The 26,180-nt window shown below is 41.2% G+C and overlaps 4 protein-coding genes across 5 annotated transcripts in view; 3 read left to right on the plus strand and 1 right to left on the minus strand.

Moving 5' to 3' along the window:
• The first annotated feature begins 3,487 nt into the window (after positions 1–3,487).
• On the plus strand, positions 3,488–11,833 carry LOC118403405. Its single transcript, XM_035802116.1, has 5 exons — positions 3,488–3,660; positions 9,519–9,645; positions 10,010–10,126; positions 10,884–10,998; positions 11,210–11,833. The coding sequence occupies exons 2-5, from the start codon at positions 9,523–9,525 to the stop codon at positions 11,281–11,283; spliced, it is 429 nt and encodes a 142-aa protein (XP_035658009.1). The 5' UTR covers positions 3,488–3,660; positions 9,519–9,522; the 3' UTR covers positions 11,284–11,833.
• A 3,437-nt stretch (positions 11,834–15,270) lies between these two features.
• LOC118403387 lies at positions 15,271–17,289 on the plus strand. Its single transcript, XM_035802095.1, has 4 exons — positions 15,271–15,406; positions 16,137–16,256; positions 16,434–16,542; positions 17,029–17,289. The coding sequence occupies exons 1-4, from the start codon at positions 15,287–15,289 to the stop codon at positions 17,100–17,102; spliced, it is 423 nt and encodes a 140-aa protein (XP_035657988.1). The 5' UTR covers positions 15,271–15,286; the 3' UTR covers positions 17,103–17,289.
• A 2,761-nt stretch (positions 17,290–20,050) lies between these two features.
• On the plus strand, positions 20,051–23,512 carry LOC118403260. 2 transcript variants are annotated; one of them, XM_035801871.1, is made up of 4 exons: positions 20,051–20,173; positions 20,908–21,053; positions 22,365–22,475; positions 22,938–23,512. In XM_035801871.1, the coding sequence occupies exons 2-4, from the start codon at positions 20,928–20,930 to the stop codon at positions 23,103–23,105; spliced, it is 405 nt and encodes a 134-aa protein (XP_035657764.1). In that variant the 5' UTR covers positions 20,051–20,173; positions 20,908–20,927; the 3' UTR covers positions 23,106–23,512. The 2 variants fall into 2 exon arrangements, with proteins under 2 accessions (XP_035657764.1, XP_035657763.1); XM_035801870.1 differs by having other exon boundaries at positions 20,067–20,221.
• LOC118403259 (dual 3',5'-cyclic-AMP and -GMP phosphodiesterase 11A-like) overlaps positions 23,506–26,180 on the minus strand; it is a 94,269-nt gene continuing 91,594 nt past the window's right edge. The window contains exon 24 of the mRNA XM_035801869.1: positions 23,506–25,710. Coding sequence (XP_035657762.1) covers positions 25,247–25,710 — 464 coding nt within the window. The 3' untranslated portion in view covers positions 23,506–25,246. The remainder of the gene's footprint in view (positions 25,711–26,180) is intronic.

A 26,180-nucleotide genomic window follows, 5' to 3' on the forward strand; every position in this document is an offset into this window, starting at 1 on the left:
CGACCAAAAAGTGTAGTGGGTTCTTCAACGTGGTCGAGGTGTGGATGTCCTCAAACACATGACATCCCTTTAACGACTCCTATCCTAGGGACGGACCTAACCAAAGCTATAGGTACCCACTATCTAGGCCTTGTGAGGGAATTGGCGTGAAGTGCGTTTTCCCAGGCCACAACATCGGAACCTATTTGAGATTCGAACTCAATCACCTCCAGTTTGTGAGACAACAACCCTAGCCACAAGAGCACCGAGCCACGCCATGGTATGTTTTCTTTTTCATAGTGTTCCGCTGCTCTTTTTTTCATTGTCTCCGTAAAAACGGACAAAGGGATCATTTTTGGTGTCACCTGTTTGGGACTGGTCTCTGTTTGGTGTAGTTGTTATTTGAATGTACTTTCAGCAGAAAGGCAGGAAGCGGGGGTTACCGTTATTTGCGTAAAAAGTCATTCTTGCAGGTGTGACAGGAAGCAGAGGTCAGAGGTGATAAAACAAGCCATTAATCAGACATGACAGTTGAAGAGACATTGTTTTCTGTATGTCTGTGTTTTCGTAGTAATACTGTAAACTTTCCATTGTGTTAGACACGTTCATTGATCAACATTCATATCCACATGTAGTGTTGTACTACTGGTTAATGAATGAATGAATGAATGAATGAAGACCTTTATTGTACAATTTTGCCCAACCGGGCTAAGTACAGGTCACAACAAGTCAGGATATATACATACATAAAAGTGTCACAAATCTAGTCTAACACAAAAGTTCGGCTTCTTCTCGCTTCTTGGTAATAGTGAAAATGTAGGACGATCTGCCATGTATGTGTACGGTACCATAATTCATGGTCAGTTCCTAGAACCACGGAATGAACGACCTGTCGTAGCGAACGTTCGTATTGCATGCCTCTGTTTGATTGTTTAGTCCGGGGAAACATGATAACTTCTAACGTCAGACTGAGTGTTACACCACACAAGAGACGGCACACCTAGCTAGTACCCACGCAGCTTGCATTTCACAAACAACTTCGTCAAAAACCCTGAGACGGGAACACTTTGTATTCATAGTGTAGGCTAGATATATACGGGTAGTCAAAAGAACATTCGAACAATCATTTCGCTTAAACGTCAGAAATTTCCGTACATGCAACCCATATTTATATCCCGACAATCTGTTTTTAAAAGCCACAGCAAGTAAATTGTATGGATGGCATCCACTTCAGATTATAAATTTAATGAGAGAGGGCGAAAAAAACAAGATATGTAAAATACTCTATCAACTAGTATCTAGATTTTCAAAATATACACAATAAACGTTGAAACAAGAATTGAAGAGACAAAACATGGTATTATAACCAACTTGTATTTCATTTCTGCATTCAAGAGGCACAAAAAGTGACACTGGTGTGGTAGATTGATATCACTTAAGGTGGGGTCACACATGCGTATATATTCAAGTCCGTTTGAGGTGCGTATGAAGCTCTTAGTCTCTACCAGGCTTCACAGGTCGCAGGAAAAAATAGTACAGATTGGACAAATATAGATACATAACATGCCAGACGAGTTAGCTGACCGAGAAGTATGGTTAGCGACCCAGCTAACTCGTCTGACATGTTACCTGTTTACGTTTGTCCAATTTCTATTATTTTTCCAGCGACCTGTGGGGCCTGGTGGGCGCAAATACTCCCATGCGCGCCTCATACGGACTTACATATATATGCAGGTGTGACCCCACCATTAGTACCCCTTTCCACTAGGACGGCGCTCTCGCCACGCTCTCTCTGTGACCAAAAATTTGACAGATCGCTCAACGAATTGTATACTATCTATATAGAAAGAAACGTTGTCTTCTCGGTCCCACATTTTGTATGATATACCCAGTTTGAAAGCAAAGGTTAGATAGCTATTTAGGTCGCCATGAGAACGCAGCGCAATCGATGTCTAGTGGAAAGGCACCAAGTCGACAATGACTTTTTTTCAGCATCAGACGAACATTAATGAACGTATCGGTGCCATTCATCAAATTTATATGCTGAAGCCTAAACTAACTACATTCTTCCCAACACTCAACCGACCACAAATATGTGTATACTAGTTTTTTACTCTATCATCTCATCCCCCTCCCACGTATTTCCTGTGTTCACCGAAAACAGAATTAAAACCTTTACTCAGTCAAAAACAAAGAACAAAACTGTCGTTCGGAGAAACGCCCCCTCAGTGTATGGTGAATGGAATATTGTGTTTCTGACACCAAATACACCCCCGTCAATGTCATGTTACGGGGGAGGGGGGGCGGTCTGTGTCGTTATCGGTGTTAAAGTACAGTTCTGAACGAGATAATATGTGTTACGAGCGTTATAAAAGACGGTTAAGGCAGTTCCATAGACTTTTTGAAGTCCTTATGGGCAGAAGGTTGCTTTCCATTGTGTCAAGGGCACCGTGTTGAGAAGGTGGAGTCCACCTCTGTCCTTACACCACCTTTAACCTCCCCAACCCACGTCAGGGACTCATTTTGTACACCTGGGTAAAGTGAGTAAAGTTGCTACGGTAAGCTGCATTTCTCAAGGACACAACGTCAAGACAGGAATGCTAGGAACGAGTGACTGCATTACCTTGTAACTACTAGCCTACTTGTAGCTACTTGGTTCATTGTCACGCAAAAGTTGTTTTAGAGATAAAAGTGTGTCTGAATAACCGTGAACGTGCTAGCAACAACAAGGCCACACAGGACTTGGATATGGACACGCCTACATGTGGCTATCCACGCCGTAAAAGTCAAACACACCTGGGGCCATATACATTTCTTTACACTCAGTCTGTCTCCAATGTGTAAGCTTCACAGGCCTAGTAAGTCACTATGTCTTGTTCCAAACATAGTTCAATCATGTTGAATGTTACGTAGGACGCGGAGACATTAACCGTAGGCTATCGTGCGACTTAATGTTCGTACGATTTTCAACCAGGCTGTGATAGAACCAACCACCGACAACGATCTAAGACACCTTTATCGGTAGCAAGACAGCTGTATTTTGTAAGCTACTTACAAGGTTAAAAAATTCGCTTAGCTTGTGATCGCACGTACGACAATCGTACGGCGATCTTACAACAGTCGTACGACGGACGTGTGGCTGCAACACATTTCCTCCTTCAGGGATTTTTCTTGGTAGCGCCACGAATGCTTGTATCCATATTTGTACAACAGTATATGTATGCGGAATGTACGACGATCGTACAACAATTGTACGACCGACGCACTCTAGAAAGAGACCACAGGTGTGGCTGCAACACCCTTCCCCCTCAAGGTTTCTCTTGGTAGCGCCACGAACGCTTATGTCCATATTTGTACAACAGTATATGTATGCGGAATGTACGACGATCGTACAACAATCGTACGACCGACGCACTCTAAAAAGAGACCACAGGTGTGGCTGCAACACCCTTCCCCCTCAAAGGTTTCTCTTGGTAGCGCCACGAACGCTTATGTCCATATTTGTGCAACAGTATATGTGTGCTTACATTAGCCTTGTCGGCTTACGTGATTGGTGGGGACACTTGAGATACCGGTTTGACAGGCAGCAAGGTGTTTTTAAAAGTGCAGACTGTCGCGCCAGACACCATTCTCATTCTCACGCCTTGCTTGGAGCCGAACTGAGACAACACCGAACACAAGGTGAGTTTGAACAATCTCAACAATTTTAGACTGAAGCGAGCGTCCTTAATAAAGCAATCCTAAGTCGTGAACAATGTTTTGCAAATATCATGTATTTCTGCAGCCGTGAAGGTTATTTTTATTGGTGTCAAGTGTGAAAAATTTTAGGTTCTTGGTAAACGTCTTGTTGAAGAAGGGGCGGTATTTGTTTCTTCACACAGCTTGAATGTATGGGTCCATTTTTGCTTCTTGATAGTTTGGCCCCTACCTCTTCCTTGTGTTTTGTATCTTTTTGTTACGGACGATTTTGTTGTGTTTGGGGGAAGGGGGTGCAGAATGGTTCTTATGAACAAATTTAGACTGATTTTTTGTGACTGACGATGTTAGGCAAGCAGCCATAAACGCGGACCTCAATGCTTTCACGTTTTAAAGCCCGCTTGCTAGACTAGTTTTCGGCGCCTCGCACTGCATTTCATGCAGTCTAAACCGGCCTAGTTCCGCTCCAATTTGTTTTGTTAAGTAATCGTTAACCGAATCAAATTCTTCCACTTGAATTAGCGAGAACCCCCATTTAACCTTGCCGTAGGGTTTCTACATATACAAAACACAACTCTGCTTGTCGAACAATGTTGTAGACAGTCAGTGGACAGACAATGGCGAAAATCGGTCAGCGAGTTGTCGCCCCTTTAAACCGACCACGCCTACAAAAAGGACAGATCAAAGGTCTGCGTTTATCTAAAGTAATTATTCCCCATGGAGGTACATTAATTGTATTGTAATTCCGTCTTGTTTGTCTGAAAGTGTTGTTTTTTTCTATAGCTTAAAGTAGACTATAATCCTCAAGCATTTGACTGTTTCAAAGTCTGAGTTAAGTACTGTAAATGAGATAATGTAGCGGGGATTTAATTTCGCGGCGGAAAGAAAAAAAATAAGCATTTCTCGGTAGTTTTTTTTGTTTGCGATTGAAACAAAAAGTAGCGCATACATTTTCACAGTGATTTTAAATTCGAGGTAAATAATCCACCGCAAGCATACACCACCGTAAACATTTTCCCTTTTACAGTAGAAGATTAAGTTAACACACCTTAAAATGAAGTGACACAGAGCAAACATGCTGGTATTTGTTTACCCTCTTTGCCCCACTCTGTGCTCTGGTCATGCAAAGGGTATACAGTGTATTGACATAGTGTTTACGACAACGTACACTTGTGTAAACAATTCACTAAGTGAAAGATTTGGAGTGCATGGTGGTACCTATACAGGGAGAGATTTATGAAGAGTGCTTTACGAAGCCAAGGCTTAGTGAAGAAAGAATTTGGGAAATGGAGGGAGGGGATTGGTTGACCACAAAAAGGGGCGTGGCCCAAACAGACAGTGTCCAGAAAAAGAGAGTGTCTGTGATGTCGGGCCACCTGTTTTTGAAAGAAGAAAATTACGGTTGTTTACGTTTGTGAAAGACTGTATGGAAAACTAATTTTTATACTTTCTACATATACAAATTCACAATAGGCAGAAATGTTGTGTTACACAAATTATTGAATGTTTTACAAGGTGCAAAAAAAGTGTCGATTATTTGGGGCCCACCTGTGTTGAGTAGACGAAAGTAACTGTCTTTTAAAAGACAATGGACAAGGCGTTTCAATGATGCTATCTACGAATATGACTAAAAATTCACCATAGGCAGAAGCGTTGTCTTACACAAATTGCTCTTTGTTTTGAAGATTCTAGAAACTACCCCAAAAAAGATGTGTACGATTTTAGGCCACCTGTTTTAATGTCACAAATTAAAAAATAACCACCGTTTACGTTTGTGAAAGACTGTATGGGGAACGCGTGTTGATGCTATATACGACTAAAAATTGGACAGAAACGTTGTCTTGCAAAAGTCACCCCTTATTTCGAAAAGTGAAGAAACGATGTCTACGATTTTGGTCCACCTGTTTTAATAAGAGAAAATTACTCTCGTTTGCGTTTGTACAAGATTAAATGGAGAACGCGTTCTGATGCTATCTACTAATACAAATTCACAATAACTACAAGCAATGAAGTTTTATACAAAATATTCAATGCTTTTTGAGCAGATTGTGTTAGCATTCCTTCTTATGCAAAAAAATGTCTTTGGAAAAACAAGCCGGCCAACTTAACAGGAAATCCCAGGCATAGAGTTAGTGGTTAAAGTATTCAGTCATGCGATTAAACCTCTCAGATATGTATGGGTTTGGAGAGATACAGCTAAAGCCTAAATCTTCTTTGACTTGGTGCCAAAGACTTAAAGAAGACAAGGAGCATCATTGTTAATTGTAAAAATCTTGCTCGAGCCAAGTTTAGTTAAGATAAAAACTTTAATTTGTTCTTTGATTTTCGTCAATGAACAAGCAAAAATTAAGGTACATTCGTGAATAGCAATCTCATAATTGACCAAGAATAAGAAAAAATTAAGGGCATCTCAGCAGAAAAGAGAATTTGAAATATGCTACGATATCATGAAAATCTAATAGCATTTGAATGATAAATGGTTGTCACATGCTTTTGGATAATTACCACATGAAACGTCCTAAAGTTTTGTCTCTCAATATTGTCTAATGAGAAATTATAGTCCGCCCAGAAGGAAAAGAGTATCTAAAATATGTAACGATGTCATGAATATCTAATAGTATTTGAATGACGAATGGTAGTCACATGCTTTTGGATAATTATCAAAGCAAACGCCCAAATTTTTTGACAGCTTGTCAGCTCAAATAACAAAGAGCCTCTGGAACATGTAAACGGTATCCTGGGACTTGTCACCACGCCCTCTTTCTGTCTGTCTTTTGTTTCTACCTCCACGAGTAATGGGTGTATTGTTTTGAATCCGGTTGTTTGTGGTTTTTGTGTGTTTCCGGAGATAGAAGTTGTGAACATCTGGATGTAGTGTAACGTTTTTTTTTTTGTATTTGGGTAGTTGTTGGTACCGGAATGGTCGTAGTTGATTTTGGCCTCCTTGTAAGTCAACTTGGTACTGCAGTAGAACTTTATGAACAGTTTTTTTGTGACTATTTTTTTCTTCTGAACAAGCTGTTGTCATGTTCCTTGTACCTTGTACCTTGGTCCCTTAACCCAGTATTCCAAGTGTTGTCATGTTCACTTCCACACAAATGAAACTTACCAAACACAGTATACAGCAAAATATAGATGTAAACTTTAAAGGTAGATTATATGCAAAAAGGAATGTGACTTTTCACTACCTACCTTGCTTTTTGGTACCTTTGAATCTCAAATGGTTGCCTGATCTGACAGAAGTGGGGGTCAAACATGAAATGTCTACACCTTGTCTTCGGTGACATGAAACAGGTGCACTGTCGACCCAGTTTTCCAGACTTCATTAGTATGCACCGCACGTACTCAGTCAACTTCTACGTATATTTTGTTTGGAGTTGCTGTCACAGACAACCGTCTGGTATCTAACACTTCACATCCAATCTGAACCCTCGGGAATCTTAAACTTTGAAAGCTAACCTTATAAACGAATCATCTGAAGTACGTATCATACTTGTATTTTCTGGCCAAAATTGAAAAAATGTGACCATCTGGTATTTTAACTCTTTACATCCAATCTGAACCCTTTGGAATTCTAAACTTTGACAGCTTACCTAATAAACGAATCACTTACAATACTTGTATTTTCTCGCCAAAATTGTAAAATGTGACCCTCTCGACCCTTTTACACGAGGAATCCTTGAATACACCTCCAGAAGTTGTTTCAGCACGGCCGAAAGATACGCAAAGATAAGCCAGGAATGTGACACATTTGCTGAGTGTGCTTGTGCAATGTTTACACTACTAACTGCACTTTGTATAAGCCATGGGAAAGCTTCCCCGATGAGTTAGGTTTCCATCAACAAAAGGCACTAAAGGTGTTGTATCACTGCACTTGGGGCACCGGTGCGGCACTGCGGGGTTCGTTCACTGCGGCACTGTTCTGTTATTTTCGCAGATAATTTTTTTATAACGTTAATTTAGATACTGCGTAATACAAAAAAGTATGACTTCGAGCACAGCAAAATACACAAAAGGTAGGACCATTTCCAGTTCTTTATCTCTGAAATCCGTTGAGTAATCTTTCGAACCACCCAGTGCCGCAACGGTGCCCCAAGTGCAGTGAGGTGTCACCTAAAATGTAGTTGAGTCAAGGACTTACAAACAACATTATTCCACATGAATTCAAGAGGATCTCCAAAACGCCATAGATTATGGCTTTGTCTGGCGATCAGAGAAAACCTCTACTTATGTTCTTCAAAAGACACCGAAGACAAAGCTCCGGATGTCAAACCTTATCTCAACCATCATGCATAGTTTAGTGAGCACAAAGAAAGCACTTATGCAAGACGCCTGGTGTCCAATTTAAATGATGGTCTCAGAACACAGTTTTTCGGGTATGGGGATTTACATGGTTAAGGACCCCAAAGTGAGGTGGTTCGACGACTCAAAACCTATAGTAAGGTGCAGATACAATTTACAAGAATTTAGTATGTTGAAGTTGAGGGTACAACCTACAAAATATCTGAAAATGAGCATAGATTTGCCGGCTCGTTTTTCTATAAAGGACACTTTGATTTGACCCCCAGCGGAGGTCATGGAACTGCAGGAGACGAACAGGAAGTGCCGGTAACAGTATCAAGGCGCAAATCCACGCCGGCCGAAGAAGCAACGTAATCCAACTTATACAGTATCAATACCGATGTATTCCTCTACCATTCACCACAGATTCCACTTCGCTGTACACGCAAGAATAACTACAGCCTTTGCAAGTACTGCGGGGCACTATTTTCAAACGAACGGGGGTCGCGGATAAATACTGTGTTATGAGACCTTAACTCACTAAGGCCACACTGTCTTAATTTCATGGATGACATCCTCTGGAGACACCAAAGCTAATGCGCGCGGAGGAAAAAGAAAAATCCAGCGAGAAAAATTAAGCTAAACCACAGGACTAAACATCCAGCCCATTCTTTCCCAGGCTTGGTTTGTGTAACTAAGTGTTTTTGGTGCAATTCTTGTCAAATCACTGTGACGCTAGTTTACCTTTATCCGCAGGGTAACCTATATTCGTTGTGTTTACCCACACGGTATTAAGGGAGATCAAGTCGACGGACGGTGGATCAAGTTGTAATGTGTTCAAACTATTGTAGTTTGAAACTGTAGTCCACCGACTGGATAAAAATTGCCGTTTTTTTTTAAGCAACAGCGGATAAAGGTGAACTAGCGGATAAAGGTGAACTAGCGTTACGTGTAAGCAGTGAACGTGGGGATTTTAAAACTTCAACAAGAAGATGTAAGAGGGCCCAAACTCACACCAGTTCTTCCTGACATAAAAATCTATCTTCCACGAAAAACAAACTAATGAACAAACAGCCATAGCATGTACAGTTCAATAGATTTAGAACAAACGGTTCTGCTGCAGTACCTAGGCCACACAATAAGGGGGCTAAAATCCGACTTTGACCTTCACCTTTACAATGCTTACCCTCATACCAACTATCATAACGATGCATTCGAGATTTTTACGTGCCTAACGTTGACTGAAAATATCTGGAAACACACACACACACACACACACACACACACACACACACACACACACACACACACACACACACACATAACGAATAATGTTGCAACCATAATCAAGTACAGCTTGCTACTCTGATTCATCTCAATCGTAAACATTCATACCGTATTCTGACCAGCCCTTCCAACACTGTCCTGCCACTTGCTACAGTTGCTACTTGCCACAGGGTGTCTGCTACACCCCCAGTAACCATAGTGACAGCCATCTCCTCATAAAATTCACAAAGGCCTACAGATATCTATAAGTTGTTTTTGTTTTCCTGTCTCTACAGAACCATGTCTGAACAAAAGTACATGATCAAGAACAAGGGCTGTGGCATGGTGCTGGATGTGACCAAGGGCGGTGACGTGGTTGGCTCAGACATCGTGCTGTGGGAGCAACATGGCGCCGACAATCAGGTGAGAACGGAAATGACTTCATCCGTAATTATTCGTGACGTCATCCTGAAAATGCGTCATACGGCATAATTAAGGAATTTAATAATCTAAAACGTAATTTAAAAAAAAGTTCTGAAGTTGTTTGACATTTGTATTGGAAGCAATGTTTTGTAGATTCAAAGAAATAGATATTTTCTAAACCGGCGAAAAACCAGGACGAGGGGGGATACAAACTTAGTCAAGTTTGGGATTGTGTTCTTGCCCCAAAAGCGCCACCTACATCGGCTACATATAGCGGCAAGATGCAGCACTCTAGCTAAAAGCTCTGAGGTCTGATATATGCATCGAAACGTCACCAGTATGTTGTTTTATTTCTTTTGGACAGTGCTGGACTTACACTCACGACCAGATTTGCACTATGCTGAAGCCTTCAGGAAAGGACATCGCCTTGTGTATCAAGGACCGTGTCAATGGGACTTTGACCATGTCCGAATGCATTCACGTACGTAACACAAAGTTTATTGTCCTTGTGTACTACTCGGGTCATCATTTCAACATGTTTCATCAAGGCAAATGCTACCTAACCCGTGTGGGAATGTAGCCCCGATCGGGCACTGAGGTTACAATTTGTCTCGGTGGACCGCCGTATACCACGGGGGGTACTTATTAGTGTTTTCATGACTAGGTAACGGCGTGTATTCGGCCTAACTTTTTCTGCGAATTAGAATATCCAGGTGCCGGCCTTTCCCTAAAATAGCCCGGTAACGACAGGGCGTCCCTGAGCTACGGGACGAACTCAAAATTCCCGAAAAGCAACCCACAAATTAACATGATGGTAGTGTACTTATTTAGTTTTTTTTTTTCTTCGACGTCGTGACATAAGTTTACTTACTTGTCCCTGCATGTCTGTGACAAGTTTCCTCCACTGGGGTTTGTTCTGTGCTAGAGGGTGAGCAGCATCCCTGGGGATCCCAATGGCCGCTAGGTCTTTAGCCACAGTACGTGCCAAAGTAGCTTTAGGACGTTCCCGTTTCCTTAATTTTCCCCTCAAGGGCACAGTGTACAGCAACTTTGGGGAAACGCTCAACCGACATCCGTAGAACATGGCCCAGCCATTGTAGTCTGTTGACAACTGTCTTGCGTTTGTTTTTTTTTGTATACAGTTCTTCATTACTGATTTTATTCGACCAGTAGACATATATTCAAGATAATTTTAATCTGTTACATCTATCAATTGCCCTTTGTTCCTTTTTGTCCAGGACCCCGCCGATGGCCGTATCAAGGACCAGCAGTGGTCAGTGTTCGGTGCCGACGGTACCATTGCCTGTAAGGACGATACTGATTGGGTTTTGGATTGCGGAGGCCAGCAAAAGGGTAAGTATTATCATATATAAACATTCCAACAAATAGTATTTGGCAATTTCTCTACAGTTTCTGTAAATACGCGTCATAGTGATCAAGAAATGGCAGCCAGGTATTTCTTTTTAATTCTTGTAATTGGCCTGAATTGAATAGAAATGATTGATGTGAAACTTTCTGCATTGAAAGCTTGACTGTTTTTTTTCTTCTTCTCGCTGCCTTACAGAGGAGAAGATAACGGTTACACGCCGTGCCAACCCTCCGACTAGCAGCCAGCAGTGGGAGTGGGTGCCCTGCTAGTATGGAACCTGTGACGTCAGCATCAAAGATGGCGGCAAGAAAGCATGCAAACGCATTGTAACCGAAGTAGATTTTGTATTAATCTCTTCTGATTTCGGCACAACTTTCTATCTCATTTATAATGTAATATTACGCGATTGTGACATAAAGCTGATTTCTAAAGTTCATGCTAGCTCTGAGATCTTGTCTCGCTTATAACACAATCGACCTGAAACGGAAGAACAAAAGAAAACACATTGGAGATGAACGGTAAAATCAAGGAAAATGGATAGACGGTATCACGTGACTTCCGTAACCCTTGACCTCCAGGTCACGTGACTATGCAGAGCTAGAAAAAGATGGCAGATGGAATATTTTACGAAGCCGCTTTTTTAGTTTAATTCAAAAGATGTTCAATAAACAAGAAGTGTTGTGTAAAACCAGCACTTGACTGACTATGCAGATATTACTTTCAGTTATCGCAAACTCTTGGTCGCTGCCCTCCCCCTTTTTGTGCAGGTGCTTTATGGTCGCTTGGCTTTAGTCAATAAAGATGTAAACCTCACATTCTGTATTGTGATCAGACTGAGTCATTCATGTATTTCTATAACGGTCACTCAAACGATATATATACATTGCAGCAAGTCTACGAAAGCTTCACCTTCCGCACTGGTATTCCAGTGCTGATTCAATGGTCAAAGCCCCCTCAGCACTGGTTTTCCAGTGCTGAAGAAAGATCAGCACTGGTTTTCCAGTGCTGAATGGCTCTGTTCCAGTGCTGAAGCTCCGTCAGGACTGGAATTCCAGTGCTGAAGCCATCTTCAGCACTGGAACCGAGTGCTGAAAAAGGAGGGTGAAGCTTTCGTAGTTTTGCTACATTGCAGCAAAGCCTATATTACACACACGGATAGACTCTATTTTAAGATTATCACAACATTGAATATCATGAGTATGAAAAATACCATCTAAAACAAACAGTGACGCCGAGTTGAATGAATATACATCTAAATAACATAATACAATGAACTCACAAGTATCTTCGATACATTTCGGGATTTTGTCAAATCTTTTCGTTTGTGCAATGAAAGCTACCGTGAAATTAAACGTTTAGTGAAGGACTTTTTCGAACCACAAAATGCTAATCTTTTTAATCAAACATTTAGCATAGAACCGGCACCAATGCATCAATGTATACATACTAAAAGCTCGTTAGATGAAACCACGTGATTTCAAGTCGGACAACATTCCAGAGTCCCCTTAATATATGTAGAGCGCCCCCAGTGCTCTCATTCTGGACGACACCTCCTACCCGACGAGACACAGCATTCTAGCTCGAAGGTACGTTTTAAGAATCACGAACAGCATACAAAAAGTACTTCTAAATTCTTCAACCTCAATACTGTAATGGGGAAATATTCGCGGCAGATAAAAGTCCTTGCGGTTGTTTAGGTTCGAAGTTGAAACTATCATGCAGGGTTTTACTGTAAAAGGGAGTATTGTACGCGGTGATTTTAAGAGGTCACCGCGAACAAGAAACCACCGCGAACATTTCGCTTTCTACAGTTTACTCCTGTTAGTTAATGCTAAAGAAGACATATACTATTATGGTATAAGGTAATAAGAAAGTTTAATTTTTTACAATATCTCTCCAGCTATCAGTAGGGATTTTGTCCTAAGAAATGATACAAATTTGGAACGGCGACAATAGAAAGAAAAATGAGTATCACCATTAATTATTAGGAATAATTCCGAATCCATGTAATAAAAGTTAACAAGTATTATTCTCAAATCAGAGGTTAGACTCAGGATATGTTCTGACATATTTTGAGGCGGGGTTTTTGTGTTTTTAATTTTGCCTGTTTTTTTGTCCGCCAGCCAAAACCCTGCCATTACTTATACCCTGAAGCGTGGCAGACCTATTTGGGGCCTTTTAAAAAAATGTAGTAGTATGCCTTGCGCTAGAGGTTTTACTAGATGACAAAAAAAATCCTGCAATGAATAGAAAGTCCATCAAAAACGCTTGAAAAGACGAAAAAAAAAACATCCATGTCAGTTTCTAGCCACTGCTTTTTTTCTGCTATTTTTTTTATATTATGCTTATTCCATAACATTATATCCAAAACGTTCTAGATTTTCTTAAATCCCTCTACCATATGTTACAAAACACAAGGTGACAGAAGTTTTTAGACAAAATCTCTTAAATCACATGGGAGACACTCCTTCAAGACAACGCCTCAGAACAAAGCGTCTTGATTATTCCAAGAAAATTCCTTTATTGTTCTCAAGGAAATCCAGGTGTTTCTTAGTAATCCGGATCCCCAACGGTGTTTCTTAATGCGACTGTGTACACAAGGGAGCTAGTATCAACTTATAAATCTCTCACCAGGACATCCATATGGTCTTTATTTTATTCTTTAAACTCACAATACATCATATATATCATTCAAAAATGTAAACAATATGTTTTTTTTAAGAGAATGATATTCCCAGACAGAAATTTAAACTGTAGTGTGATTTTGTTTACCAGCATATAGACTATACTGATCAGACTTGTTGGTAGGCAGTCTGTTAAAGATACTGTTAATGCAGAAATGTTTGCGGTGGTTTTATGTTCGCGCGCGGTTTTCGCGAGGCAGTCTTACCGCGAACTTAAAACCACTGCGAACATTTTTCCATTACAGAATGTGACCACAGTGTATGACACTACCGCGAAGTTAAAATCACCGCGAACACCCCACTTTCCCGCTAACACGAAATTAAATCCCCGCGAACCTAAACGTATTTACAGTAACAAAGATTGATTTGTTTGTAATAGGGAGTAGACGCCCCCTGGTCACAGACTGCTCAAGGCGATCTCTTTGTGTTGAGTCTTTTGCCCGATGACATACAAGTCACAGCTGTCTGGCCTACCTTCGCCAAGGGTGTGTGTGTGCGTGTGTGTGTGTGTGTTTGATAGTCTGTTTGTGTGTCTCTCTCTCTTTGTGTGTCTGTCTCTGTGTCTCTGGCTCTCTCTGAACGCGCGCGCGCGCGCGTGTGTATGTGTGTGTGTGACTGTGTCACTGTGTGTTTGTGTGTCTGCCTGTCTGTCTCTGTGTGTGTATGTGTGTGTCTCTGAGTCTCCGTATGTGTGTGTGACTGTATGTATGTGTCTGTCTCTCTGTGTTTGTGTGTGTGCCTGTCTGTTATTCTGTTAATACAACTCGAGATTGAATAGACGCATTGTCTTGCTTCTTGATATGGGGATAGATCTTGATGAAATAGACCTCAAAATTATTAGATATGGGGCCCCCTAGCTATTGTTACGGTACAACAGCGGAATTTTAGTTTTCCCTACCCGCGTCTGTGTAAGCTATCACGAAACTGCAGCTGGCTTATTCCTGTTTTTATCTGTCCTTTTCGGAGCAAACACTGTTTGTTTTTTACCATTTAAGGATGACCGGGGCTATCATTAAAGTATTTACCGTCGTTAAGATAATGATGTGCAAACCATAGCAAATACCACACTACACCTCACAACGATTTATTTAACCAGCTGCCATCCTGTGGTTTAAAAGATAGGGTAGCAACAGGTTAACATGGCTCAAAAAGACTGATCCTGACTGTCAATCACAATTAACAGGTCAACAAATAAGAGAATGGCAATTAACGGTTCGACCATTGAAAATAGGACTTGCCTGTCGATCCGTCAAATACGTGCATTTTCATGTTTTTGATTCTGTATTTCTATATCTTTAAGGAGATATTTTCCTACATTGTAAGACGTAGGGGAAACTGATAAGGGTAGTGTTGAATTGGTGCTAAAATAAATGCATTGTCAGTACGTATGCAGACGACATGGGTGGCACTAACCGGTTTGTCAACTAAAACCCTTCACATAAAGATCACGCAAAACACGTACACAGCTTAGCTACACAGTAGACTACTGTTAGACTATGTTCTCTTAACCCACAAAGCCTACCTAAACAATAAACAGCAACTGTTCTTCAACACAGTGTGGTGGACGACTTGAAGAATCTAGACAACCATGGCTCAGATGTTTGTCATCAAGAACCGTGGATCCGGGCGGGTGTTGGATGTGGAACGCGGCGGACAAGTCATCAACTCCCCCGTCTTGCTGTACGACAAGCACGCCCAGGACAACCAGGTACGTGTATTGTAAATGCAGAAACTTTCTCGGTGGTTTGACGTTCGCGGTTTTTGCGGTAGCCGCTTCACCGCAAGCTTAAAACCACTGCGACCATTTTTCCATCTTAGTAAGAGGCTACAGTGCATGGTGCTGTCGCGAACTTAAATTCACCGTGAAAATTCGTTTTCCCCGCTACCGCGAAATTAAATCCCCGCGAACTTAAAAGCATTTACATTATATAATCCATATTCATCAAGACAATATCACAACCAGGTCAAATGATATTAAAAAAAGAAGCTTTGCTGCAGTACCAAGGTAACATACCAGAGGGGCTCAAAATCAACCTTGACCTTTGTCCTCTCAACACCTACCTACATACCAGATATCATCGTAATACATTGACAAGAAAGTTGTATTACTCCACCGCTCAAGACGCAAAACACAGGAACTAATAGTTGCAGTTCAGCGGACCGGTTGAAAGCACCCAGCTATCAGTTTGTGCTTATTAATTCATGCATCTTCAACGGTGTCAAGGCGTCCTTACCTTTAACATATTCACTTTACGTAAAATGGAGCAAGGACACATTTAGTTTTTCTGTTTGTCTTCTTAGTCAAGAATATTCTACGAGATCCTAAACGATTTCAAACAGATGTTATGCAAAAAAAATGTAGTTCAAATGAGACATGCAACTATTTTTGAATTTGGCTTGTAGTTAATACTTTTCTGTTATGTGTTTCTGTATATCAGAAATGGACACACAACAAGTATAACCAGATCTGCACCGCCCTGAAGCCGGGAGGTGAGGACGTGGCTATCCACATCCATGACCGAGGTACCGGACAGGTCATCATGTCTGTCTGCCAGAAGGTACGAAACATGTGTGTGTGTGTGTGTGTGTGTGTGTGTGTGTGTGTGTGTGTGTGTGTGTGTGTGTGTGTGTGTGTTCGTGTGTGTGTGTTTGTGTGTTGTTGTGTTTGTGTGTGTGTGTTTGTGTGTGTGTTGTTGTGTGATCATGACGTCAATCATTTTGCTATTTTCTTCTAGGATCCTACCCAAGCGAAGGATCAGATGTGGCTGCGGAACGATGCTGACGGCACCATCGCGTGTTATGACGACCCTATGCGTGTGCTCAGCGCAGGCGCAGGAAACGCAGGTAAAGTACCCGGATGTTAGAACCAGCGTCGTCAGTAAATTCTAGCCTTTTTTAACTTCAGCTACTACATCCTGCACTATCTACAACGTTTGCACAAGATCGAAAGAAGAACTGTCACAATTCTCTCTAGATTAATATGAGAAGATCTCATAACGATCGCTCTTTTTAGTAGTTCACAGTGTTCTGCTGCTGTAGTGGTCTGAACACTTTGCAGCTGCTATAAGTCTTTCTTCAACTCTCTCCACTTTATCCTGTTCATCGCGAGTTCCATAGTCCTGTAATAATTCTTTAGGTCTACCCTTAAGCTTAGTAAGCCTAACAGACTCTAACCGTGATTTGTAAGCGTAGGTGCAAAGTGATGCAGAAATATGTAATACTATGCTCTTTCTTGCTGAAATTATTCAAAGATATCTTTAAATTAGATTCATTATACAGATTGGTTTTAGCTAATGTGACTTAATTTGCAATGTTGCTTGATTGTTGCAGGCGACCATCTGAGGGTGGAACAGAAGGGAAACCCACCACCAGCCAGCCAGCAGTGGGACTGGGAGGCCATGTAGAGCGCGCATCCGTGACCGCCATCTTGGTTCCGCCGCCATCTGGGAACTGATGGCCATCTTGGTTCTGCCTTTCCCCAAACATTTCAAGCACGCATCGAGACTGTCGATTTACACATAGATCAGTTTGTTTTTGTTCGCTTGGTTATGTTGCTTATGCGGGAAAGAAATAAATGCTCTTGCAAAGGAACTTTGAAATTGTTTGTCTTATGCTTTGTAAGGAGTAACGTAAGTTCTTCTTTATGTCGTGATTTCTTTTAAAGACGTAATCAATACCCGGATATGCACCCAACAAGGCCTGTCTAGAGCGTACGATGTGTGCTAAACCTCATGCTTAAGTGACTTTTCTCAAGCACACACAAGCGGGCGCACGCAACACACACACACACACACGCACACACACACACAAGCACGTAAAACACACACACACACACACACACACACACACACACACAAGCCCGTACACACGCACACACACACACACAAACACGTACACACACAAACACGTACACACACACACATAAACACGTACACACACAAACACGTACACACAAACACGTACACACACACACACACACACACACACACACAAACGTACATGTACATAGTATTAGACATTGTTTCATCATGCAAATATGCAGACCTTGAAATATTAATGTCACATGAACAACATAGACAATGTTTATGGCTATTTTATTCCTCAAATTGGTATAACAAATTACTTTGAAATGTTTGTGGTTCCAACTTACATAGATATGTTTATGGTTCTCATCAAAAGTTGCAGACCTTCTTGACATGTCACATTAACGGTGTGGTACTCACATATGACCTCAGTAACTAGACTTAGAATCTGGCTCTTTTCGTTTCAAGACACGGTTGACAGTATTACTTTCTTACATGTACATTACTATCATTACTTTAAGTCGAGTTTAATACTCAAGTATATAGAAAATATCATTCTTTGTACCAGTAAGAAAAAAATGTGTGTTTTAGTTCTAATATTATTAAACAATGCTTCTCTGTCTTAACTGTAGGTTGGTAAGGTCCGAACAAAGTGAAATTCAGCTTCGATATTTAAATGGCATTCACTATAAGGGGGAGGGGCCCCAAACAACATGTCTGTATAGTCTCTGTTGGTGACTGATAAGGTACACTCGTCATGGAATTCTTTTGTTTGAACCTTTGACATTAAGCAAAGTCTTGACGCAGATGATTTACGTCTGACCAGTCAGCCATGTTATTTATCATCATTTTTGATAACAACTGCCTATTATGCACATTCACTAGAAGGGGGAGGGGGCTCTAAACAACTTGTCTGTATAGTTGTTCATGACTGATAAGGTACACTCGTCATAAAATTCCTGTGTTTGAACTTTTGACATTAAGCAAAAGTCTTGACGCAGATGATTTACGTCTCACCAGTCATGATCAGCCATGCAATTAATCATCATTTCTGGTAACAACCGGTTATTGTGTGACTTTAAGCCCGAAGCCAGTCCCAACCTTTAAGATCTAGGTGTCAGTTTTCTACATAGAATACGGTACGGTATTTAGAAATATACGTAGTACAAAATGTAGCATGGTGCCCTACTGGTGTAGAAGTCTTAGACTAGCGCTGGTGCATAACACTAGAAGGGGGAGGGGGGCTCTAAACAACATATCTGCATAGCTAATGTTTATGATTGATAAGGCTCACTCGTCATGAAATTCTTGTGTTTGAACTTTTAACATTTAGCTCTACTTTGACGCAGAAGATTTACGTCTCACCTGTCAGTAATGTTATTTATCATCATTTTTGGTAACAACTGCCTTTTGTGCACATTCACTAGAAGGGGGGAGGGGGGCTCCAAACAACATGTCTGTATAGTCTTTGTTCATGACTGATAAGGTACACTCGTCATGGAATTCTTGTGTTTGAACCTTTGACATTTTGCAAAGTCTTGACGCAGAAGATTTACGTCTCACCTGTCAGTCATGTTTTTCATCATCATTTTTGGCGACAACTTCCTATTGTGCACATTCACTAGAAAGGGGGAGGGGGGCTCCAAACAACATGTCTGTAAAGTTTGTTCATGATTGATAAGGCTCACTCGTCATGAAATTCTTGTGTTTGAACTTTTGACATTAAGCAAAAGTCTTGACGCAGAAGATTTACGTCTCACCAGTCAGACATGTAATTTATCATCATTTCTGGTAACAACCGCCTATTGTGTTACTTGTAGCCTGCAGGTAGTTCCAACCTTGGGTCTAGGTGTATGATTTATCAGTGTTAATGTGGCCTGATTGATATTCACTCAGCTGCATGCGCCGCCAAATTGCAGTCTGAAATTTCGCCAACTTTGCAAATTTTATCCAATTTTACAAACTGACCTGCAAGGCATGTTTAAAACACCGTAAATCCGTGTTGACCTCAACGAACAAAATGGCGGTGCCCAGAACATCACATTATCAGCATCGACATGTAACAAAATAGATATAGGATGGGGAAATCGTTGGTTGCCATCTAATCAAAATCATCCTCCTAACGCCCGGTCCCCAACTGCATTGGCCTATGGGGTAACACAAGGAGTTTTGACACGACTCTGGTTCCTCTGCGTAAGAGAATGATCAAAATCGTCCATCACAAGGCTGATAGTTTTTACTTAGCGTGTTGGTAGGGTGTGACAAATGGAAATGGCTAGATGTTTGCCCCCTGGCGGCTTCCCTTGGTACTCCAGCCGAAGTTCTCGTGTTCTGAACAAGTTATGGTCACGGTTTTTAGAACTGAGTTATCTTTCGTGCACGGGAAAATGTGACATAAGTTTGGACCCCAAGCGGCTATAGTTGATTTGTAGAAGCATGTGACAACATGTAAAGAAATTTACCTAACATTTACAGCTAAAACTGACGTTAAAGAGCCACACGGTTGTCTAAGTCGTGTTAAGCATTCTTAAGGAGACTGCTATATCTTATTTTCTACCAGAATAAAGACCGAAGAGACAACACATGCTTATGTCTGATCGATCGGCAATGATGGGATACACCTGTGACTTTTAACCTGCGCGATGACAATTAAATTGCGAGTTGAAAAACTGGTATGTCCTACCTTCATATTTGCACGCACTATCGGAATTCGTAACGAGGTAAGTCTGACAAGATCATATCTTATATGTACTGTTTATTCACTGTAGTTTGGGTCCATTTGTCTCCTATTATGATACTAAATCAAGTCTGACTTGGTCACGGGGTACAGATCTTAAACGTACATGTACAATAACAAGGGAGCAGTAGATCATGATCGTGTTATAAGAGGTTGGCAATTGAACACACTGTGTGTGAAAAAGATAAAACCAGTGAGCGAGAGGGTGGAGTGTTTTCTACATTCCAGGCTTCTAATTTTAAGCTTGCCTCTTTTTTTTTATTCTACTGTGGCGCTTTACTTAATCCACTGGCCGGACTTAAAGTCCTGGCATGGCATGTAATCCCAAATGGTTAACAGTTTATATCGACTACCGGTGTTATGCCAAACTTTTGCCCATGCCAAATCATTCACCCACACTGATTGGGGGTTTCCAGTATGCCTAATCGAGGGGAGAAAAGTGTGTTACGCTCGTGGGGTGGTAATTTTGTAAGCAGAAGTCTGGGTGGATTTTAGGAGGAGGTGTCGCGGTAATCCTAAGTAGTGTGACCCTAACTAGCCCGAAAACTTATTTTAAATACAGCCGAAACCTTTATACTCACGCGTAGCAAATATCTGGCGGAACATATATTTTGTGCGACACCTGTCACTATTGCACAATGTTGAGTTGTTGTTGTTTCATGCCTACAGACGTCAACTACAAAGACAACATGTCGGTGAAGTATGTGTACATCCGCCATGCCGTGAACGGGATGCTATTGACCGTGGCCGACAAAGGTGACCCCACCAACTCCCAACTCGTGCTGAAACCTAACATCGGTGGAGATGACAGTCAGGTCGGTAGGCGGCGTTCCTTCACACACAATTTCGTCATACCAACGTTGGTCTTTCACTATGAGAGGCTCATTTTCCTTTCAGGTCTCTGAAGTTATTTCGGTGCACTGAAAGTAATATAACTAGAAAGGCCGACATTTGCTCGAGAGCAAATACTGCATATTTTAGCCGTCTCCCTCGCCGTGCAACAATAGACTGTTCCAAAACAATGTATGACATACAGTCTTTTTATGACAATTACAACATGCATTTAGTCAAGTAGCCTAAGAGGCACTTTTTCGCTGTTACCGTACGACAGCGTTACTCAGAACCTCACCCTAGCGTACAGCTACAGCTATTAGCTATCAAACTGACAAAAATTACCTGCTAATTTCTTCAATTACGAACAAACTTTTACCAACCTATTGTTTGAGATCAGTTAGGCTGGCTTACAGGGGGGGGGGCTGGGGTGTTTTTTACCACTTAACACCCATCCATGCAGTCATTTACATTTTGAGGGGTCGGAACTGTTTTAGAGTGCACAATCGGAATAATACATGAATGAGACCTTAGAATTCTGTAATGTATGTACGTTAGTAGTTTTTTAAATGTAAATGTGCCTAGCCTCCATAGCAGGCTCTCTGGTGCCTTTTTGGGCTCATAATACACTTTTGCTGGCCATTTCTTTTTGTACTGGGTCGCTGATTGCTGGCCCTTTCAGAGGGGCCGGCAGTCTGGGACCCGTATACAAAGAAAGACAAAGATAAACTTGAAAGGGTACAGAATCAAGCTGCCAGATTCTGTACGAACAACTACAACAGGGATGCTAGTGTTACCAAAATGAAAACAGATCTGCAGTGGACATCACTTGACGACAGAAGGAAAATGTCCTGACTTTGCATGATGTACAAAATGACCAATAAACTGGTGGACGTACCGACTGATAAGTATCTAATACCAGCTCAAAAACGAACAAGAAACAGCCATGACTTCAAGTACAAGAGTTACCAACCTAGGATTGATGTGTTCAAAAATTCGTATTTTCCCAGAACTATAGTAGAGTGGAATTTGTTATCACCAAACACAGTAGGGGCATCATCTCTGGATAGTTTCAAAGAACGCTTGAAATAGATGTGCAAAAGTTAGATGTGACGGGTCCTTCGGTGTAATATAACCAGCTGCTGCCGCGCCGCGTGCCTGCGAAGCTGGTGTGTTACGCCAAAGGGCGGTTATACCGGATATATAGATACAGATACGTACAGACACAGATACGTAAAATGTGCCGACGTTTAACATTGATTGATGCAACTGATTCCCGTGTCTATGTTCCTTAGATCTTCAGGTATTCGGACTCTGTTCTTTGCACTAATCTGACGTCAGGCGACAGCGAGTTGGCCTGTCAGTTTGTACCAAACGACTGCTGCGCCATGGGACCCTGTAATAAGGTAAACCTCGCCACGAATTCATGTACAACAAAAGGTTTTCCATCGATTTATGATTGGCCGTATTTTGTACGAGAAAAGACTCCAGACTTGTCTTTTTTGTCCGTGGTGTTTAGGGAGTGGTATGTCTCTGTTCTGATATGCCTAATGTCTGAGATAAAGTGGCATCATATGTTTATTCTACGAATTATCATTATACAATAAGGAGGTTCACGATTTTAGACTCATGCGCACCGAAATGTACTGTGGGGGATAGGTCAAAGGTTAAGGCCCCTGACTTATAAATAGTTCATTGTCTCAATCATGGTACCATTTGCTTATTAATAATGTTCAGGTGTTTTTGTTTATGTCTTTTACGTATACATATTACCCATGCACATTTAACTACGTACTTTATAATAATAGAATCGTGAAGCTCCTTATTCTACCTGTATGATTTCTCATTTCATTTCGTTAATTCCATAGGGTTTTAACCAGAAGTGGTTCCATGGCGATGACGACAAGACTTTAATGTCCGGACAGGACTCCACCCTGTGTCTCACCGCGGAAGGAAACGATGGTGAAGCGGTCAGGGTCAAGCCCAAAGCCTACCCAATCACCGCCAAGCAGCAGTGGGACGTCATCCAGATGTAACCATGGCGTCATTCGAAGTTATCAATGGTGTACAATCAGGCTCGCCCCCGGAGCGCCGCCAAAAAATGTATACCAAGTTTTGCATGCATCTCGATAATTCTAAACAGGAAAAGATAGCAATGGGAAAAGATGCAGGCTGTATGTGTCTGAATTACATCTATTGCTTTACTTGCAAGCTGTAGTTAAGTATGAATGTGGTAGGAGGCGCTACAGAGTGGTGATACGACCTTCACTATTTTTTCGGATCTTTGCAGCATGGACATGAATTCATGTCTGGCGTGTAATATTTCAAGTAAGATTCTACTTTATTCATGCTAAGTATGTTACACTATTGCTCCTATTACTGTACTGTAGTATTTTTGTTATAGCCTAAAACGAGTCAATAAACGACAGCTAAAACTTTCTAATCACAGTTTATTTTGTCTATGTTCATGTAATTCTGTAGAATTCTTATAGAAACGTAGATGCATGATCCACAAAGAGTAATTGAATGGTTGATATTTCAAAGTCAATGGCTCGAGTGTGGCTGACCAGTCCCAAGTTGTGCTATCGGTGGAGCATGTGCGCCCCCTACCGACTTTGATGTGAAGGTCATGGCACTTCTACAAAGGGTAGGTTTGTCAGCTGGTAGAAAAACATTGTTGATGTCTCTGACGATTTCTGTTCTTGGGCCACGAGCACAACATTATTTAAGCGGCATTATATGGGTATAACCATGTCTTTTTGTGGACAAATGCGGGTCGGAAGACCCACAAGAGATGGAACTATACACATGTGACTCCTCAATGATACTTTTGGTCACCATCTTGCTTGGGTTATTTAAAAACTCTTACTTATGAACACATTCGCAGCGTTCGGCAAATGCAAAAGCTCAGAAAGAGAAATGACACAAACTGGAGCGTATGTAGGCAACCCATATCTCCGTCAATAATACTGAAATATTCTAAAGTATATCCTTCGTCAATACTGCTAAAAAGGATATGCATGAGGTACTCATATACACCATTTGTCCGACACAAAGGATAGAATCATTACGTAAACGCACTTCATCAAATAGAGTCTATGATCGCACTCTATCACTTGCAAATGGGTTGAGACAAGAATATGAAACGTTGAATACGTCACAAGATTCGGCAAGAATGATACATTACAAATGTCACCGACATGAAATATTATTTTTGTTATTACTGAACACAACTAGAGTCCACTAGATAATGTATACATGTATTTATAGGGAATTTCGTACAAATGGTCCAGTGACTTCTTGCATTGGTCGCATATTCGGTGCAGACACGTTAGTTTGTACTGTATAGGCACGATCATTATTTATACTATACAAGATCTCCACAAATACGGAGATTTTTTTGCTTCTTTGAGAAGGAAAAAATGAAGAAACAAAAAACATAATGATTATGTTTTGTTTCAGGTACAGCTTTGACAACAGTTTTTACATCGTTAATAGTAAATAGTTTGTTCTAAAATTGGAATGTTGTGCTCGCAAAAGTTTTAGTTAGTCAAACTTAAAAAGTGCTACTACTACTAGGAATACATATTTTGTGTTTTGTTGCAATCTGAAAAAAATGGATTTTCACATTTTTAGACACGTGATATTTTGAACGGTGTCAAATGCCTTCATTACATCAGCAATGACATGTTTCAAATCTCATAAACATAACCTAACTTAATAATTATCTATGAGCCGGCAAAATTGTAGCCAGCTGTATAAAGTATAAGTAATTATGCTCCACTTCTTCGACATAGCCCTCACCGAAAATAGAAAAAAAGGAACATTTGAAATTCATTGATTATGTAATAGATACACCTCATCCATGTCAAGGCACGGCTCCTATGGACGAGCTCACAGTCCTGTTTTGGAATGAACCAATCCGAGTTCTTCAAAACATAACAGGACGTTTTAACTCACAACCTTTTACAGCAATTTCGCGTTCTTCATTTCCAACATCCGGGTCCTGGTATGGAAATCAGTCCACCAATAGGAGCCATTTATTGGTCCACAACAAACCACAGCTGCAGGAGCCGATGGGCCATCCGATTGTCCCATCATGCCATTCGTATCCAAGATGGCGTCTTGCAAATATTTCAGAGCTCTGTTTTCACAGAAAGTACGTCTATTTTTTTCGTCAAGACTGTGCACCATTGCCTCCCTTCTCCTCGTAGCTTCTCCATTTTCTCGACACGATGATTTGCCGGTCGGATATGCTGGTTTGTACCTTTAACCTACGGTCAAACGGTCTTCCCGTGATGCTATGCCGTTTAGACGTCAACCCCCTCCGCTCGAACAGAGGTTCCTGGAAGTGTACGGCTTTGACTTCCCTCGGTGTAGGGGGAGGTGCTTTCGGACTGGAAGGGCCTTCCTCTATGCTGTCAAAACTTCTGCGTAGGGCTTCTTCCTCCCTGTATTCTGCTGTGACACTGCTAGGGTCCTCTCCACCGGAATCTGTACTTCCTGCTATGGCCCTGTCCTCGTCACTCTGAACACTCATGCTGCTTTTTCTCTCTTCGTTCAGTTTCAGCCATTTGTCCCGATTCGACATGACTCCATCCCGTAAAGGTGCTAGTCTTGGTTCCACTTTTACCAGAGCCTAGAATGAAATTTGCACATTATTACAACAATTTTCATCGAAGCAGACGATCTTACTACAGCTTGTCCTTATACAGTTTACTGGACCAAGTGATGTAATCACATCAGGAAGTTAAGAAAAACACATCAAAACCTATTCATCTTTTAGCGTTACAGTCTTGCAGATATACCTCAAGTTATAGGTAGGAGTTAACATGAGAGTATGTATAGATTAAACAGAAAGATAGGTCGTAAGCGTCACTTTACTTTTTTAGTGTCGCTACACCTCCAAAAATGATGCGTTCTGTTTCTTTGAGCCAAAAGTCAGAAAAATATGAATATGAATAATTTTCAATAAATTTCTATATGCAGAGTCTCACTCGCGGCATATATGATATACCATGAGAAGGCTCTGCTAAACCGGGCTGAGGTTTCCATGCTTGTGGGTGTGGCTTCTAATCAGTCGTCAGCCAATCAGAGAATACGCTTGTACT

The sequence above is a fragment of the Branchiostoma floridae genome, chromosome 16 (genome assembly GCF_000003815.2).
Source record: "Branchiostoma floridae strain S238N-H82 chromosome 16, Bfl_VNyyK, whole genome shotgun sequence".
Lineage (NCBI taxonomy): Eukaryota > Metazoa > Chordata > Leptocardii > Amphioxiformes > Branchiostomatidae > Branchiostoma > Branchiostoma floridae.